General features: G+C 43.9%; 1 protein-coding gene across 1 annotated transcript in view; it reads right to left on the bottom strand.

Moving 5' to 3' along the window:
- matr3l1.2 (matrin 3-like 1.2) overlaps window positions 1-18651 on the bottom strand; it is a 22115-nt gene extending 3464 nt beyond the window's left edge. The window contains exons 1-17 of the mRNA XM_079250041.1: window positions 18591-18651; window positions 13175-14067; window positions 12579-12640; window positions 11466-11504; window positions 9644-9738; window positions 5833-5876; window positions 5627-5743; window positions 5392-5517; window positions 5135-5311; window positions 3799-3923; window positions 3381-3705; window positions 3113-3319; window positions 932-1025; window positions 821-837; window positions 422-544; window positions 215-343; window positions 4-132 (exon numbers count right to left, since the gene is read on the bottom strand). Coding sequence (XP_079106167.1) covers window positions 4-132; window positions 215-343; window positions 422-544; window positions 821-837; window positions 932-1025; window positions 3113-3319; window positions 3381-3705; window positions 3799-3923; window positions 5135-5311; window positions 5392-5517; window positions 5627-5743; window positions 5833-5876; window positions 9644-9738; window positions 11466-11504; window positions 12579-12640; window positions 13175-13924 — 2559 coding nt within the window. The 5' untranslated portion in view covers window positions 13925-14067; window positions 18591-18651. The remainder of the gene's footprint in view (window positions 1-3; window positions 133-214; window positions 344-421; window positions 545-820; window positions 838-931; window positions 1026-3112; window positions 3320-3380; window positions 3706-3798; window positions 3924-5134; window positions 5312-5391; window positions 5518-5626; window positions 5744-5832; window positions 5877-9643; window positions 9739-11465; window positions 11505-12578; window positions 12641-13174; window positions 14068-18590) is intronic.

The raw sequence follows: 18651 nt of genomic DNA, 5'->3' as shown, positions 1-18651 counted from the left end.
TACCTCCCTTCTGAGCCGGTTCAGGAAATACTTCCGGACTTTTCCGTACGGCTCTGCAAGCTTCAGGATGTCCTCGTCTGCGTATTTACAGTTGGGGATCTGACCGACGTACACCACCTTGCTGGATCCACACTGAACACACACACACACACACACACACATTAACACAAGACAAGCAGACATAGAACCAGACCAGCGGGACCCAAAGGCTCACCTGGATGGTGGGATAGGTCATGGAGTGGCTGACTCTGACGGGCCGGCCGCACACCGACGCCGTCACGTTGCTGTTGTAGAAGCGGGCCATAGCCCGCGCCTCCTCCTCCGTATCAAACTGAATGTAGGCCTGAGGAGGAAGAGGAGTCCGACAGGGTCAGTCTGCTGCGACGAAGAGCTCAAACTTCACAAATAGTTGGTCGGCTACCTCGGGTCGCAGGTCCAGAACCAGGTGTTTCACCACTTTTCCAAACGGTTTGGCGAGTCCCAGCAGCTCGTTGAGGAAGTTGTAGCCTCGCCTGAAGCCGACGATGTTGACGACCCTCATTCCCTGGGAGGGAAGAAACACGGAGATCAGAGAGGAGGAGGAGGAAGGAGGATGGAGAAAGATAGAAGAGGAAGATGAAGGAGGAGCAGGAGGATGACGGAGGAGGAAGGATGGAGGAGGAGAAGGAAGGATGATGGAAGAGGAGGAGGATGAATGAGGAGGATGATGGAGGAGGAGGAGGATGAATGAGGAGCAGAGTTCATCAGCTGGTCTGGAAAGCGGGGACCAGCAGGAATCCTGTATGTAAACAAACAGGACTGCGTTGCCATGGATACGTACTCCTTTCTTCGTCTTGTCTACAGAAAAAGGAAAAACCAGAAGAAATTAGTTCAATTAGAAAAGTAGCAACGATGTCAGCGTGACATGATGACATCAGCAGCGACCCTGTACCGATGGCGCCGGACTCTGTGTCGGAGTCGCCCTCGTCTTCCTCCAGCTCGTCCAGCGTGACGAAGTCCTCCATGTTCTCTATGAAGTCCTGATCCTGAAACGGAGCAGAGACAACATGAAACCCGGATCACGTCTTACAGGACTGGTACTGGTTCCAGAACTGGTTCAGAACCAGACTTGGAACTGGATCTTTAGACTGTCTGAACACTGGCTCCTGGTCCTCAAACCGGTTTTATCCAGGCATCAACTCTTCGCTGGGCCGGAGTGGCGAACTGCGTCCCGCTGTGAGCGTCGGCGGCTGGGGGCGGGGTTACCTGGCCGACAGTTGGGCCGACAGTTGGACCGACATCTTCACATCAGCTGACAAAACGGACTACAAGAACACATAGAACTGGTCCGAGGAGGAGACTCGGCGTTTCCTGGCTCTGAGGTCGTCCAAAGAGATCCGAGGTAACTTCGACAAAGTCTGTTGGAGCAGCTACAATGCTGCGGCTACAAACATGGCTTCCACCACTGGTCAACAAATTAGTTCAACAGATTCTACAGAAGATTTCTGGGACCAGAAAAAGGAGCAACAAACGGCGTAAAAACCAACATTTCCAGATCCTGGATTCCTGAACCGGTTCTTTGCTCGCACCGGAGCTGAACCACCTCATGGGTATGCGTTGGGGGCGGGAAAATCACATCAAACGTTGAATATCGGGATATTTTTACTTTACAATTTTAAAATAAATTTTTTTTGTCAAAATATAAATTTTTTTTCAAATAGATAAAAAAATCCATTATGAATTTTTTGTAATTTTTATTGTTTTTATTGATCTTTTTACTCGTCTTCTTGGGTGTTATAGCAGCAGGATGATGTTCTGGCTTATTGTGATGTTTTTTCCTAACTGAAATTTTAAAAAAAATGATGAGAAAAAAAAAAGTTTGGTGCATTTCTTTTCTGTTTTTAATCTACAAAAAAAATCAGGAATATCAAAGAATTGTGAGAATCGCTATTTAAATCAAATCGCCAGCCGAAAAATCGGAATCAAATCGGGACAAGCATTTCGCCACAGCCCTGGTATGTGCGATAAAATATAGTTTAGGGTGTATCGTTACAAATGGCCTGATTTCATTTGAGATAATCTCCTCTTAAGGTGGAATTTGATCTCAGAAATACTGGTTCTGCCTGCAAAAAGTGATTACAGCTCATAACACACTATTTTACTTTAGAGGCTGCAGATAAAATAATCATATAATACAGTTTTTAGGCTCAATACTTTTTTACATCCAGCCCCAAATCTTTTTAAGGAGGAATTTAACCTCAGAAATTAAGTTGTTAGAAGCCTTTAGTGTTATTTTTGTGTTTTATTGTTAAAAATTAGGCTAAATTGGTGTTTATCATCATTTTTATCGTTACCGTGACAACCGCCAGGAATGATCAGAATACATTTTTTAGACTATATCGCCCATCCCTACCACCTAAGCACTGGTTTTCGCACCAGCACTGGTCAAAAAGCTCTTTTAATGGTCAAATTGGTTCAGCTCCAAACTCCCACAGCCAACCAGAAAAGGGGCGGGGCTTGGACACAGTGAGACACAACAGAATCAGCTGACAGGAAGAAGTTTTAATCTGCTGTGACATGGATGAGAAAAAGTCCAACATGACAAATCAGAACCGGACCAGAACCGTAACCATGGTGATTCAGAATGAAAACCAGAATGTGTCGTCTATTATGACCAGGAATATGCACAACTGTTGAATAAATCACAATGGTGCACCGTCAGCGGTCTTTTATTGTGGAGCGTTGCGTTCCACCCCACGGCGACGGAGAACTAACTTTTAAAGAACGGTGTGGCCCTTTAAGAGTGGGCGCCATGTTTGAACCTGATGTTGTCAGAGACTTTCTTAACGTCCAGCCTCTGCTACAAGCGTCCGGTTGCGGCCGAGTCCCACCGCTGCGTAGCGTCAAGGAGGGTAACAGGTTGGTGTTACGGACACCTGATTAAGACTCGTAATACATAATGATGTCATGATGCTTACTGGTTTTAACTGGCCTGATAAGTCCACGGCCGCGTTCAGAGGGACCGTTGATGGTCAGAACCGGGTCAAACGGCAAAGTAAACCCACCTAGAGGTTAGCTGCAACAGAACCACCCTCTGGTTCGGCTCTGATCCACGTTATGAAGCAGGTCTCACCATTTCTGTGGGCAGGTCTCCTTCTGCAGCCTCAGAACTTTCTGCTGGTTCCAGGTTCACCTCCTCCTCTTTGTTCTCCTGCTGGTCGGTGGGGGCTTCAGTTCGGACCTCAGGCGCCGCCTCCTGCGTGGCAACGTCTTCCGCCCTCTCCGGATCTCCAGGTGTCTCCTGAGTGACATCATCAGTGACATCATCAGCCGCAGGAACCTGTCAGGATGTGGCTTGTTAGTGTCAGCTGTTTCTCCTCTGTGTTGGCCAGCTTCCTCACCTCCTCTTTTTCCTCTCCCTGCACCTCTTCCCCTGATGTCTCCTTCACAGACTCCGCCCCCTTTGGCTCCTCTTCCTCCTCTGTGTGTTGATCAGCTCCTTCCCCATCTCCTTCTTCCTCTTCTCCCTGCATCACTTCAGACACCTCCTCCTCCTCCCTTTCCTCCTCTGCAGGCTTCACTTTGTCCTCCTCCTCCTCCTTCTCCTCCCTGGTCTTGGATGAAGACTTGGACGAGGAGGTTCTGGAGCTGGAAAAGGACGCGTTTGTCCGGTTGCTTCTCCTGCTTTGATCATCGCCTCCAGATTCGTTGTATCTGCGGTTCACACTGAGAAAACGCCAGGAGTAAGGAGCCTGTCCGACGTCATCCTTTTGGATGCCGTTGTCATGGTAACCAGGTGAACATTGCGTCCCGACTCACGTGAGGGTTTTGTATTTGGTGCAGATGTTGAGGCGGATCAGGCGTCCCTTCATGGTGAGGGGGTTGACGGTGTAATACTTCACCAGCATCTCTGCGTCCTCCGTGGTTCCCATCTGGATGAAGGCCTGAACACACACATTTATGCACATTTACACACATTTACATGTATTTACACTAACTTACATCCATTAACACACATTTATGCACATTAACGTGCATTAACATATTTACGCATGTTTACACACTTTTATGCACATTTACACACATCTATGCAAACTAACACACATTAACACACATTTATGTGCATTAACACACATTTACGCGCATTAACATATTCAGGCGTATTTACACACTTTTATGCACATTTACGCAAACTAACACACATTAACGTGTTTTTACACACTTTTACATGCATTTACACAAACTTACATGCATTAACACACATTTACGCACATTAATGTGCATTAAGATATTTACACACATTTATGCATATTAACTTATTTACGCGTTTATACACACTTATGCACATTTACACACATTTACGCAAACTAACACACATTAACACATTTATGTGCATTAACACATGCATTAACACATATTTACGCACATTCACGTGCAATAACATATTCAGGCATATTTACACACTTTTATGCACATTTACGCAAACTAACACACATTAACGTGTATTTACACACTTTAACACGTTTACACAAGAGTTACACAAGAAAAAAATACAATTTTAATCAATTCAAATTAGAGTTGGATTAATATCGAAACTACCATTGGAAATACTAGTCGATCTGCCAATCCGATACCATGGAAACAATAAATTTTTCCTGCCCCACCACACACAGTCACAAGACATTATCAATTATAATTTTAAAAGAACTTTTTGATAAAGTATCTGCTATTGGATCTGTACTTGTTATCACCAGATATGCAAACCCCAGATATCGTAATGTGTTTAGGACAGAAAAAAATGGTATTGGAACAATTTGAATTGAATTAATCCAGTATCGATAAGTTAAACCTTCCTGTAATCCTACTCTTGCATATCTAAGTGATGTTTGGCGAGAGTCTGCCCAAACCCAGCTTCTCCTGCTGAGATAACACCGATTGATTCGGGTGTGATGGAGAAGACGTACGTCTAAAAGTTGTACAGGTCGATGTCGAGGACCGGACCCAGGCCGTCCTGGTCTACGGTTAAAGACGAAGAGTCTGATGAAGCTGAAAGGATGAAGTACTGAAGTTTCTCTGTACGTCACATAGATCTGTTCTCTCTTTAATCTGTCTGAAGCAGGTGAAACCAGAATCAGGCGGTTCTGGTCCGACTTACCCGGTCAGTTAGGAACAGATGTTTCTCCACAGTGCCGAAGCGTCCCGCGATGGTCAGCAGCTCCTTCTTCTTCTCCTCCTCTTTGGGGAGGTGTGAAAAGAAAACCACTTTGCTGCCGTGACTTTTCATGTCCCGATCAGGTCTGTCCATGGACCAGTCCGACGACCGGTTGTCTTTCTGAGGGTCAAACAGAGAAAACAGAGTCAGGTTCTGAGAACAACGGGTTTGGTTCGAGACTCAGCGAAGGACGGCGGTACCTCGATGACCATCAGCCTCTGGGACAGGTAGAAGTTGAGCGGCTTGCCGTACAGAGACGCCGGACGCTGCTTGTAGTAGTTCACCATGTCCAGAGCTTCTTCATGCGAGCTCATCTCCAGGAAGGCCTGACGGACACAGACACCAAACATGGGATGAAACTGAAGTCTTATTGTGACAACGGTGGTTTTCCTCTCCGGCGACTGGGTCAGGAGGAGACGAAACCAGTTTCTGTACCTTGTTGTTGAGAACCAGGTGCTCCGCCAGGCGTCCGAACGGCTCGGTGAAGGCAAACAGGGTCTTGTTGCTCAAAGGTTTCCTGTCGTACTTCACCACCACCACTCTGCTTCTAATCTAAAGACACGTTTACATCACAGAACCGTCAGAACCCAAAGAACAGTCAGAACCCTCAGAAGCAGCAGCAAAGTGACGTTCAGACTGACCGTATTTAGCTGGTTTCCAGGGAGACCAGGACCGCCACCTCCTCCTGACACACAAACACAAAGTTCGGATCAGACGGGACCAAATAGCTGGACCTGAGGACAGCTTCACGGACACCCGACTGCAGAACCGGAGTTCTACTGAGGTATTTGTGTCAACAGAAGCTGCTTCAGCAGAGCTGAATGAAACAGTTCAGCACTGGATTAAAAAAAGGGGAAAAATTTTGCTAATTCTTTGTAAAAACCTGAAATTTTGGGGATATTTTGTACAAAAAAACACCATAACTAGATATATTTTAAATTGTGGGGAAAAAAAGCATCAAACATGGAACCTTTAAGAAAGGTTGCTATGGTGACAGAGACGTTCCTAATGAAAGTAGGGACCACACGAGTCCGGCGCTGGTTTTACATCATCACTACAATAAAAAAAACCTGCTAAGAGGACCGTCACAGACAGGACAAACCAGGGGAGTCCTGCAGGAGCTGAAAGCTCCACATCAGAGACTGATGGATCCGTCCAGAGGACCATGAGAAGATAGACACGCTACAGAGCTGGACTTCACACATTACTGACAGAAAAGTTGAAAATAAAACTCCCCAAACATCTGGAAGAAACTAAGAATGTATATTTGTGGACATCACAGAACAACTCGTCTCATCCACACAGTGAAGCACAGAGGTGGCAGCATCATGATGTGGGATGGTGTTCATCAGCAGGGAAACTGGTCAAAACTGGGCAAATGGTGGAAGGAAGTAAAGTAAGAAGATTCTGGAGGAAAGTTTGAGTCTTCTGAAGATGTGAGACTGGGACCGAGGTTCACTCTTTGACTGCTTGATTATTGCAAAAATTATAATCACGATTATTTTGACTGAAATTGAGATCTCGATTATTTAACACGATTATCCTTTTATCTTTAACAACATGATTTTTTTTAAACATTAAACCGTGACTTTTAAAAAAATGTCTATGATTCCACATATTTCAGAAAACAAATAACATGAAGCTTTGTCTTGACAAAGTGCAAACACTGATGTAAACTGAATAGATAAATATATGTAAGAATTAAACAACACTGGTGTTCTCAACTCCGCGACAGGCATTATAACGTCTAACACACGGTTACGAGTAGTTTAATTCGCTTTTACCATGGTCCCACACAGTAAATATTTAATTTGTATTTCTTTTCTACAACATTTGCTGTCGGCCTCGATGTACGTTTTATGTCAGGCTACAACATGTTTCTCTCATTCACCTGTTAAAAGACGGCTGATCTGAACCAGCTGATTAAAGCGTTGCTATGGTAACGCCCCGTAACGGAGGCATATTCCAGTGTTTAACTGGCCGAACTATGTATAGGAAAATAATGCAGCCAGTTGTCACTGACAATGGTATAAACTATGTTTAGGTGAACTTCCACAACCTACTGCAGTTATTCTACATTGACCTGCAGCCGGAGCCGACTGAGACTGGCCGCCTGGGAGTGCTTTAGGACGGGAGAGGCTCCCGCTGCTCCTTCCTTACAGTAACTGCAGAACAATATGTGCCTTCAAGTCAGTCGCCAAAACACCAGAAAAGTCTCCAATAACTCCAGTAAAGGTTGCTAGATTTGTCGCTTTTCACAAAAAAAGTCACCAGATTTAGAGAGAGAGTCTCCAAGTTGGCAACAGTGTCTGAATGAAAGCAAAGCGGCTGTGGGAGGAGTTTACAGCACAGCGCTGCAACGCCAGAGACGCTCGATTAGCAGCTGAAGACAGCAGGAGAGGAAACTGCAGAGAGGAAAATAATCACACCCTTTTATTTTTATGATCGTTGAAAACCCAGATCGTAGTTGAGATAAAAATCCGATTAATCGCCCAGCTCTAGTTCACCCTCCAGTAGGAACTGTCTTACTGGAAAGTTAACCCCTTCGTCATCCTGAGGAAGAAAATGTGTTGGAAATCCAAAACCAGAACCTGAAGGAGCTGGACTAGGTTGACTGTAATAAATGGACCAAAATCCCAGAGGCTGGACGAGATCATAGAGACATTCCCAAAGCGTTGCATGCTAACCGCTAGATACCTGGAGCACGAAACCTCGCCGTCTTCACTGACGGCATTAATGTTCTACCAGGTTTGTCTTCACGAGACCAAAGCTGAACAGACATGACATGGAGGAACGCCTTGTTGTTGTGCTTAAACGGTCTGGGTGCAAGATAATGTGAAAGACGCCACCTTCAGCCAAAGATTCTGACTCCCGTTTACACGGACAAGACTCGCCGAGTGCTGCAAGAAGGTTTCACTCTGGAGGCCGTTGTCAAATCTCTGAGGTTTAATCCACGAAAATCTAATCAACTGTGTCAACGAGAGGCCAGAAGTAAGGCTGCAACGATTTGTCGACAAAGTCAAAATCGACTATGAAAATTCATCGAAGCGAAATTTCATTGTCGACGCGTTGCGTTATAAATGGCCGTAGCGGCTTTGCTAATAAAACGCTGCTCCAGGAAACTTAACGCCATTTACCAACCACGGCTTTTCAGACAGTATAAGAACTCTAGCAAATGACACAAAGCACCACAGGAAGTGATGGGGGCAGTATTGTTATTTTGTCTTTGTTTAAACAACAAAGAAGAAACTGACGGCGGAGCAACCTATTTCAAAAGTTTGGGGATACCAAATGGCAGTACGACCATGGCAGTACGACAGTCATGCATGAGCATCTGGAAGGAAAGCTCCCCGGAGTCATGGTTTCCAGCATTCCTGATGGCAAAGTTAGCATTAGCGAGTAGCGATGTGTTGTTGTTACCTCTGCCAAAGAGCTTCTGTTTTTACTGCCGTTTATCTGTTTGTGTTCAAGATAACTCAGAAAGTTATGGAGAGATTTTAATGACTTTTCAGGAGTTGTTGGAAATGTGAAAAGGAAGAAGTGATTTAATTTTGGTGGTGATCCGGATCACCGTTTGGATTCAGGAATATTTTAAAGGATTCTGGCCCTTGTTTACCTACAAAACAGGCTTTTTCAAGATGTAAACAATCATTTCAATGCAATTCTACGAAAATTAAGATGTTGAAATATTTCTTTTTTATTTTGTTTTCAATATGAGATAAATTCTGTACAGCTTGGATATGACACTGTAGCTAAGTTTGAATGTTTCACAATAAATTAGTAAGCTGTTTAAGCTTAAATTTAATATTCAACTGGTTCAGGAGTCGTTCTTTTAACTGACTAAAGGACATCATGTTGGGACTGACTGGGAATCAGGGGGACATTCATATGATGCAGATGAAGAGAGTGGAGTAAAACATACTGGAGCCTGTAAAAAGAGCTGCGTCAACTGGAAGCACAGATGGTGGGCGGGACAGAAATAATCCTGACTAATCAAAAAAAAAAATACATATTAGTCGACTATTAAAATAATAGTCAGCTGTAGTCCTAAACCAGAAGGGAACAAAACTTCTGTTTTACAGGATCCAAGATGCTAAATTCAACATTTTTGGGGAAAATCTCCTCGCGCCCTAAATACGCACGGCCCTGCATGTAAGCAGCACAGTTGACAAATGAAGGTCTTGGCTTCTGAAGTCCAGAGACGTCAACCTGACAGAGTTCCTGCAGAAGGTCTCAGAGGAACCTGCGCAGACAGATCATTCTAACCTCTGATGTCTTGCTTCCTGGAGCGTCGTTCTTACAGAGAAACATGTGTCTTTACATGACGACTGTCGTGTCTGATCTGTGTTTATGTTCAGAGGAAGAAATGACTGTACAACTAACTAATTCTGATCTTGTTACTGACTTCCGAGTCAGCAGACCATCAGCTTCATGTCCTGATGAGTGTCTCACCCCAGCTGGAGGACATCCCTCCGGCCGGTCCTGAAGCCATGGGGCCCGGTCCCAGCAGTCCTGCAGACAGGTTGGGAGTATCCCGGCGTCCCATGCTGCAAAAACAACAATTAAAGGTCAGATAACCGTGAAACGTTTAAGCTGAAAGTAAAATGAGGACGAAACAGCTGAAAGGGTCAAACTTTTACATCAGTGTTATTAATCCCTCAGTGGTAAACTGTTTCCACCATTAAAAACCTTTCGATCGTGTCTTTATGTCCCACATGAAGACAAAACTTTCAGCACAACTTCACCTCTACGATCTGATCATTAACTTTTCTACCTAAACTAATTTTATAATAATATGAGATGATGCGGTGGATGGACGGGGTTCTGCTTATGAAGCATAAACTTGATGCTTATAGGCGGATTTTTGATTAAAACTATACATAAACGAATTAGTTACGATAATCAGTGCAGGAGGCGGCGACACTGTGGACTGGTGTGGCAGCCGTAACTGATGTTTTTTACTTTAACATATCGGGTCTGAAATTGCACAAACATCTCATTTAAATAGGAAAAAACGTCGTTATCAGATGATCCACTTTCAGATCTGCTCCACAGTCAATCTGGACTCTCCGCCTTTCTTTCCTGCAGTTATGATGGTGTATGATGGATGTTGGGCGGTGGTCGGAGAGGCCGCTGGCACGGATCATCTGCCATGTTTCCATCAGAGCAGCTGCGCCTACACATGTTGCTCAACCTCACCAAGAATGAGGAGTGAATGCAGAATGGATTCAATGGCAACGGTTACATGTTTTTTTTTTAAATTCGGAATTAACGTGTTCTCCTACGAGTTCAGATGAAAATAATTCTGAATGAAGGTTTACATGAAACACGTCTTTACTTAATTCCTCTTTAGAGCGGCGGGTGGGGAAGGGTTCTGATTGGACAAGAAGCAGGGAGCTAAACAAAGTTGGCTCCCTGCTTCTCGTCTTTTCAGTCGTAACGTGTAAAAACTACATAAGAACCAGTTTCGCCGCTATTTTTATTATAAATGTGAAGTAGCAGCTCAACACGAGCATACTACTTCACTTTCTGCAGCAACTGAGAAGGAGAGGAAAGATAGACCACCGAACACGGGAGGCAAAACAACATCGGGACAGGACAAGGTAACGAGCATGCTGAGAACGACCAGAATTAACTTAGAGTGGAATGAAGGTTTACATGACAGAGGAATTAAATAGTTTGGAATTAAAATGTGAATAAACCAGAGATTTACATCGGAATTAAGTTTAATTAGCATCAGGAATTAAGTGTTTATGTGGTCATTTTTCATTAGTTTAAAGCGGAATTAACTTTTATTTGGAATTAAACAGGAAATAAAACTCCCATGTAAGCAGACAGAATGAGAAGCACTTTAAGCGCTTTTTAATGAAAATGAAATGAAAAATAATCTATTAATCCCCAAAGGGAAATTCAATATTGTAGTATATAATTAACTTGAGGAGGTCTTGTTCTGATTCGTTATGTTAATATTCGTTGTTATGCCTTTCATATTAAAGCAACCCCGGCATATCCAGTTTTTGTCCTAATAACTTCCAGATTTCCATGCTGGCAACGTTTCAGATCTGAACTCTGGTAAAACCAGCATCAGCGCTGCAGGTGAGCGAGGCGTTCAGGTCACATTTAATCCGGCGTCTACGTCACTGAGGCGAGGCTCCGTTCCGTTCCAGGGACAGAATGCGCTGCTTCTGCGTCACGCCCTCCTCTTCAGGGCCGTAGAGTCGATGGAAGTTAGTTTCATGTGATGTAAATGTGTGTGTGTGTGTGTAAGTCTCACCTCCTACCTGAAGCCATTCCAGGTTCCCAGTCTGGATACCTAAAAACCAAACAGAACCTTCATTCATCCATTACAGATCAACATCTGGATCATTCTGACTGGTAACATGTTCACGTGATGTCACAGACCAGAGCCGATCACCAGTTTTAGCCTCTCTTCATTGGCTGCCTGTTGAATCTAGAATAGAATTAAAAATCCTTCTCCTTACATATAAAGCCCTCCACAACCAGGCACCACTATATATCAAAGACCTCATAGTTCCTTATATACCAAGCAGAGTACTTCGTTCGCAGACTGCAGGCTTACTTGTGGTTCCTAGAGTCTCAAAGAGCCGAGCAGGAGGCAGAGCCTTTGGTTATCAGGCCCCTCTCTTATGGAATAAGCTCCCAGTTAGTGTTAGGGAAGCAGACACCCTCCCCACCTTTAAGACTAGGCTGAAGACTTATCTTTTTGATAAGTTCTATAGCTAGGGATGGTTAGCATCCCTTAGTTTTGCGGGAGTAGCAGTTCCTGTTGTCTGTGGTCTTTCTGTCCTCTTCCCCCCACACAGCAGAGGCAGATGGCTGCCTGTCCTGAGCCGGGTTCTGACGGAGGTTTCCTTCCTGTTAAAAGGGAGTTTTTTCCTTCCCACTGTCGCCGTGTGCTTGCTCAGGATGGGAAATTGAGTGGGAGCCTCCAGCTCAATCTGTTGATTTCCTTATATAGACTGTTATGAATTGGCTTTCATTATGTTTTCTTCTCTGTCTGTAAAGCGTCTTGAGATGGCATTGCCGTGATTTGAAGCTATATAAATAAAGTATAATTGAAAGAGAACCATCATCATCATCATCTATTCCTCTGGGATTTCTGACTTCAAACCAGATCCTGATGGAGACCAAACTCCTGCAGGAGAAACATCTGGCAGTAGAAGTAACATATCAGTCCACACTGGAGACCAGGACCTGGTCTGAGACTGGAGACCTGACACAAACCTGCAGACCTGGCCAAACAGAGATCCAGACCAGTAAACATCTTCCTGCTTTATTGTCGTTGACCTGCCTGAACTCCAGTTTTTGCGTTATCAGAATATTGATCCACATGTTGCAGATCAAGCTGAACCAGATCGTGACTCACATTTGCAGCAGCGTCCGTTTGTTTTCAGCATGTCGAAGTCCGTTGGTGTGCTGGTTCCACTCCTGCAGAAACAAACGAAGAGACTAAAAACCAACGCAAACAGCTTCTAAATGTTCACTCAGAAGGTTCAGTTTCATCTAACGAAGGTCAGAAATGCTCCTGGGACGCTAACGGCTCTGCTCTCCACAAACACTGCCACGACACGTTTCTGGGAGCAAGTATCAATAAAGTTTTCACTGTTAACAGATGATAAATGTTAAAAAAAAAAAAAAAAAAAAGAGGGGAAATGAAATCATTCTTTCTGGAATCGCCTCGTCTGACTTCACAAACATCTGCAGAAGAATCTCAGGATATACGAAGCTGTAACTTTAAGCGTTTTCAGGCTGAACAGAGACCAGAAGAAACACCTGGAACATCTATCTAACATGCTGAAGAGCTTCCGGTCTGACTGGAGAAGACATTTACATCAAATTCAATGAACTGGAACTCCGGCACTGTGAGCGGGAGGATGGTAAGCGGCTCTGATTGGCTGACAGGAGGCTGCAGGTGAGCTCAAACATTTACTGTTAGTCCGAGAAGAAGCAGGACGTACTCACCATGATGGAATGAACGTCAAAGTCACAAAGAGAGCAGACATGGGGGAACATGGGGGGCATGACTCCCAAGAAGTCTTGGATTTTTCCGTTTGAGGGGGAGCCCATCCTCCGCTGCATAAAGACGGGGTCGGACGGCGACGGGCCCACGCCGAGCCCACCGTAGGAAGTTTGGTGGGAGAGCTCAGAAAAAGCTCGGCCTCCTCTCCCGCCGCCGCCGTAACCGGAGCCGAAGCCGCGGCCGGAGGAGACGTCCTGCATGGAGCCGAATCCAAAGTCTGAAGAGGGCGTGGACCGGGCCGGGCCCTGGCCCAAAGACGGGCCGCTCATCCTTCCCATGCGGCCCTCGTCCCAGCCGTCCCGTCCTCCTCGATAAGCAGCCTCAGAGGCCATGGAGGACGCCGGCCCCCGCTCCGCCTTGCGCTTTTTCAGCTGCATGAGGATCCGCGGCAGCGTTTCCACGCTGATTTCATCTTCAGGGAGTTCCGCCAGAGCGTCCAGGTCGGAGGGCGACAGCCCCAAACTGGCAAACAGCTTCATGGTGCTGCCAAGATTACCGCCAAGCCGGGACATCTGAGCGCCACCGTCCGGGCCCTGCACCCCACCCATCAACAAACCCGGGGCCATGCCCCCCATCTGCTGACCAGAACGCTGCTCGTTCATGTTGAAGTTCAAGGTCTCTGCAGCTGCGAGGAGCCCCCGACCCACAGAAAACTGTTTCTGACCGCCGTCCGACTGCAGCTTCTGAGACATAACACCAGCAGGTGGCGCTGCCTTCGGAGGAGACGCTAAGAATGAAAGTTTGTTTGGCAAAAACCAGCGCAGGAGGAAGTCAGTGAACGCCTCATTCAAACCGTGAGCAAAGCGACGGGAATCCTCTTCTCCTCTGAAGATTTCTGCTGAAACACAGTGAGGCAGAGAAAAGCTTCAAACAAAGAGTCCAGTGAGACAACAGGAGGCCCCTCAGCCAGGTGAGGGGGAGGAGCCAATGTCCACCTGAGCAGGTGAAGCTGAGATTACTGCAGAGGGAACATGAGAAGACATTAAAGAAGGCGGAGACAGAGAAGACTTCACCTCAGACCAGGAGGAAGAAATGAGCTGATGGAAAACAACGATGGAGAGCCCCTCGCTGAGGAGGAGGAGGAGGACCTCTGCAGGCAGTTTCAGAGACGAGTGATTACATCAGGCCTCTTTAAAGCAGAAAACGGCTGATAAACGCGTGGATGAAGGAGAAACTACATTAGGACAACCGGTCAAGGGAGATGTCTCAAACTCTTTACTGACATCTGCTCAGACAGGAGGAAGCTTTACAGCTTCATAATGTCTAACTTTATACGGAAAAGTCACCTTAAAAGGTTCAGAAAGACACTTTAAGGCAGGAAATTTATCTTTCTATTTGATTTAATTATAGAAAAAGACTCGATACAAAGATGTTTTTCAAAAAGTAGTCTGGATGTTTTATGAAATATTTCACCTCAGTGTGTAAAAGTCCTGGTCCAGTCCTCATGACTTCATCTCTGACCCTCATCTAAACTGGTCCTGATCAATTCTTCGTTTTTCTCACGGTCTTCTGTAGAGCTGGGTCACATGACCGAAGTCTCATGTCCCGATAGAACTCATTTTCTATCCCCGTAACGATGTACTACGGCTGTAGTGATATGCTTTCGTCCCGATTAGATTCAGATTTTTTGGGTGCTGATTCGATTTAAATTGCGATTCTCACGATTTGTCGATATTGATCATTTTTGTAGCCTAAAAACAAACAATTTTTCTTGACTTCCATGAGGAAGAAACAACACAGCAGCCAGACCATCATTCTGCTGCTACAACACCCAAGAAGACACATAAAAACATCAAGAACAACAATAAAAATGTCTAAAATTTCATCATGAAAAAAAAAAACTTTTTTTTTTTTTAAACAAAAGATATCAATTTTAAAATTGTGGAGCAAAACATCTCGGTACTCGGGGATGCACCGATACCAATATCAGTATCGGCTCAATACCAAGCGTGTGTACTTGTATTTGGTATTAATAAAAGTGTACCGATACCACACTAGTCAAGCCAGAGCAGATGTGCTTGATGACATGCTTTGGATGTGAAATAAATGCCTTAAATGTTAAAATGTGCCATTTTTGTTCAACTAAAAGTGAGATCTTTGTTCCAAAACCACACATTTATAGTTGTATTTAGGTAAAATGTGCCAAATCAGAATAAAACTTGTTGAAATTGTTAGATCTGTAATGTCATATTTATATTGGTGAGGTAACTTCAGAAAGGATGGGTCATTTGTTACAACCTAATAAAATCTTACACAGTTATAACAGCAATAATAACCATAGTCACAATAATATTCACATGAACAGATTTGGTATGGGCAGATATTCAAACTTGACGCTGCTTTTACTGGTTGACTATTTTTTATTCTGTATTCTTTATCCTGATTCCTGCACAGGTGATAAAATGAGTTGGTTGTGTCTGAGTCCGTTGTTGGACTGTGAGCCAGTCTGTTGTCGGTTCCACGTTGGTCTTTTTATATCCAAACCGCATCCATGAGACAGAAATTTCTCTCTTTTATGAACAAGCTCATCGGTTTGGGTTGGCTGATCATCTTTTAGTGAATTATCCTGCTCTGAAACACGTCTGCTACCGTCTTCCTCCATGTTTGTTTATATATTGCAGCGTGCATAACGTAAAATACTGCAGCAAAGCAGCTGATCGTGGCGTAAACGATAGAGCCTCATATGAACGTTTACTATCATCCAAAAGATATATATCGCCCAGCCCTAGTCTTTGGACATTATAAGTCCAGTCCTTGTACCTGACTATACTTGGAGGTAATGGTCGGGTACATTGCAGCTTAACTCTGACCTATGAATCCTTCAGACGGAGGGAAAGTAGGACCAATCATTTCCAAGATGTGGAAAAAGGGCAGAAACTCAGAAATAGATGGTGAAACTGGAATCATGTGTAAAATATGGGTTATTGTGGAATTTGTGGACGTGATGCACTCTCCCTACCAACTGCGGTGTCGGAGTCGAATGAAAGAGAAAAGTTGGGTGAGAATTAGATGCATCTCAACAGCTGAAGCCCAAACACTCCATTGAGGCTCAAACCTCAGCCAGAAGGTCCACGGTGGCTCTGAAGCCGACAGGAAAACTCCTCAGAGAAGTTAAGAGCTTCCACATTAAAAAGCTGCATCTGTTTTTGGTAACGAGTTGCCAGAAAACGAGAGGAGCCGCCGTCATTCTCACTCAGACTGAGCACTTAAGCTGCAGAAGTTCATAAATACTTTATCAATCATCGCTGATGAGACCTCAGATGCCAGACGAAGAGGAGACTTCATTCTTGTTTCACTCCAAACAAGTAAATTCCTCCAGGAACACAAGAGCTCACTTAGTAAAACACACAAATCAGGGGTAAAAACCAAGTCTGGGTAAAGCTAAAGCGGATCTCAGAGGGCTCTACTGAGGCTCCTTACTGTGTCCGTACATACCTAACACATCATTTGTTCCTATTTCTTTTGGAAAACAACAGAGACAGCTTGACTTTTAGCAACAACAAGCTGTCAGCTGAAAACTGGCATGGTGGGCAGTGTGTCCTTAAAGCGGCGATAAGCAGAAAAATGGTCATTTCTGGACTGAAGGAATGAAAACATGAAGAACTAGAAGTTTAATCTGGATTGTAGCCTGACGTTGCAGACTGTCTCCGTGTTCACCAGCCGGCTCAGCCATGTGATCACACACGTTAACGGGCTGAAGGAGTGTCATGACCAAAAACTGATGATCAGGATCTGAACCTGATGTCCTAAAGAAAAAGGAACGAATCCAGAGAAGACCTGAACCAGGTCCTGTGAGATCCATGTAGACCTTCAGCTACTTCATCTACTCTTGGCTGAAGTCTCATCAGAAATGGAACAATGCTGTTAGAAGCCATTCTTAAGGAAGGAAAACTGGGAGAAGTCTGCTACATGATGAACTGGATTGAAGACCAGCAGCAACAGGTCGAGTGGAAGGACAGATCCTCCCTAGAACCCGGACCTTAACATTACTGATGCAGCATGGGACTATCTGGACAGAAAATGTGGAAAAATGGCAGAAAGATAAAAGAAAAAAAGGAGTTTTGGAAAGTCTTTCAGGAAGTCTAAACAGTTTCTGAAGACTTGACAGAGAGCTTCTGTAAGAGGGTTCAAACCGGGATGAAGAATAAAGCATCTCAGACCAGATATTCACTGCAGAACTGGACTGTGGTTCTGACTCAAACTGGATTCAGTAAATCAGCTGTTTGGTGGTTTCCTGGATGTGCAGATGAATGAGGCTGGATCAGGACTTTTTAGTGGCAGCACATTTTCTCCTCACGCTTTCGTCTCACACTAAAAAACAGTTTTATCATGTCGCTGCTGCTCTGTTTATTAAATAAATGTATAATCATAAATACATGAATGTTGTCAGGAATTCTCTGAACATTGTTGATGATTCTTGTACTGAATTTCTTATGAAAAAGAGAACAAAACATTTTATGTACACTGTGAATTGAAAGACACACGCATCTCCATAATGGGGTCATCATATATGACAAGGAGAAACACTTCTGCTCCAGACTGCAAATATAAACTGTTTGTGTTTTATTATCCTAAAGTCTATCTTTAATTATGTTCCTGTGCAGCAGAAACCACTGATTACATTTCTAATATTCTAGTTATTGCTCCACAGTTTCCACTGAAATCTGGGAAGCAATTTTTTATCATTAATATGACTCATAAGATAATCTACTAACAATCTGACTAAAAGGTTTCTAACAAGAATGTATTTAATTTTAAAAGGAAACTTATCTGCTTTTACATATTTATAATAACTAACGTAAATAATCTTTGTTTCCCATTTTAAAAAACAAAACCAACAAACACGACCAATGCTTTTCTACACACCAACTGTGTTCTTACGTTATCTGTATGTCTATGTTAACTATATCAACTATATGTGTCATATTTTAAACTTTAAGTATAAAATAGTTTAGATTTACTGGAGAAGTTTTATGTAAAACTAAAAGTCATTTTAACAGCCGAGCTAACAGTGTTAGCATCACCCAGAGATCTAAGCTTTCCAGACACTGTGACTGTATTTAAATACCAACTCATTTAGTATTTCCTAAGGAAAACGTTATATTTCCTAAATTCAGACGTAAACATATTTGTATAAACATATAAACACATTTATTTAACATTAGAAACGTTCTCAGTTGAGGCTAACTTTAGCAAACACGTGGCTAACCTCCACCTGCTAACGCAAGTCGGTATTTAGCTCTCAGTTTAATCTGCGCTTGAATGTCCCGGCTTTAAAACGTGCAACGTGTGCATTAAGATATTATCCATCAGAAACATGCACAGCTTAGAACAATAAACATATTTAAACACACCTACCACACCTTTTCTCACTGCGTAGCAGATTAGCTTTCTGTATTTGCCGCTAGCTCAAAGGAAA

Source organism: Telmatherina bonti, assembly GCF_933228915.1.
Source record: "Telmatherina bonti genome assembly, chromosome: 12".
NCBI lineage: Eukaryota > Metazoa > Chordata > Actinopteri > Atheriniformes > Telmatherinidae > Telmatherina > Telmatherina bonti.
Note: the sequence above shows the minus strand (reverse complement) of the source record. Positions and strands in the feature narration are given on the sequence as shown.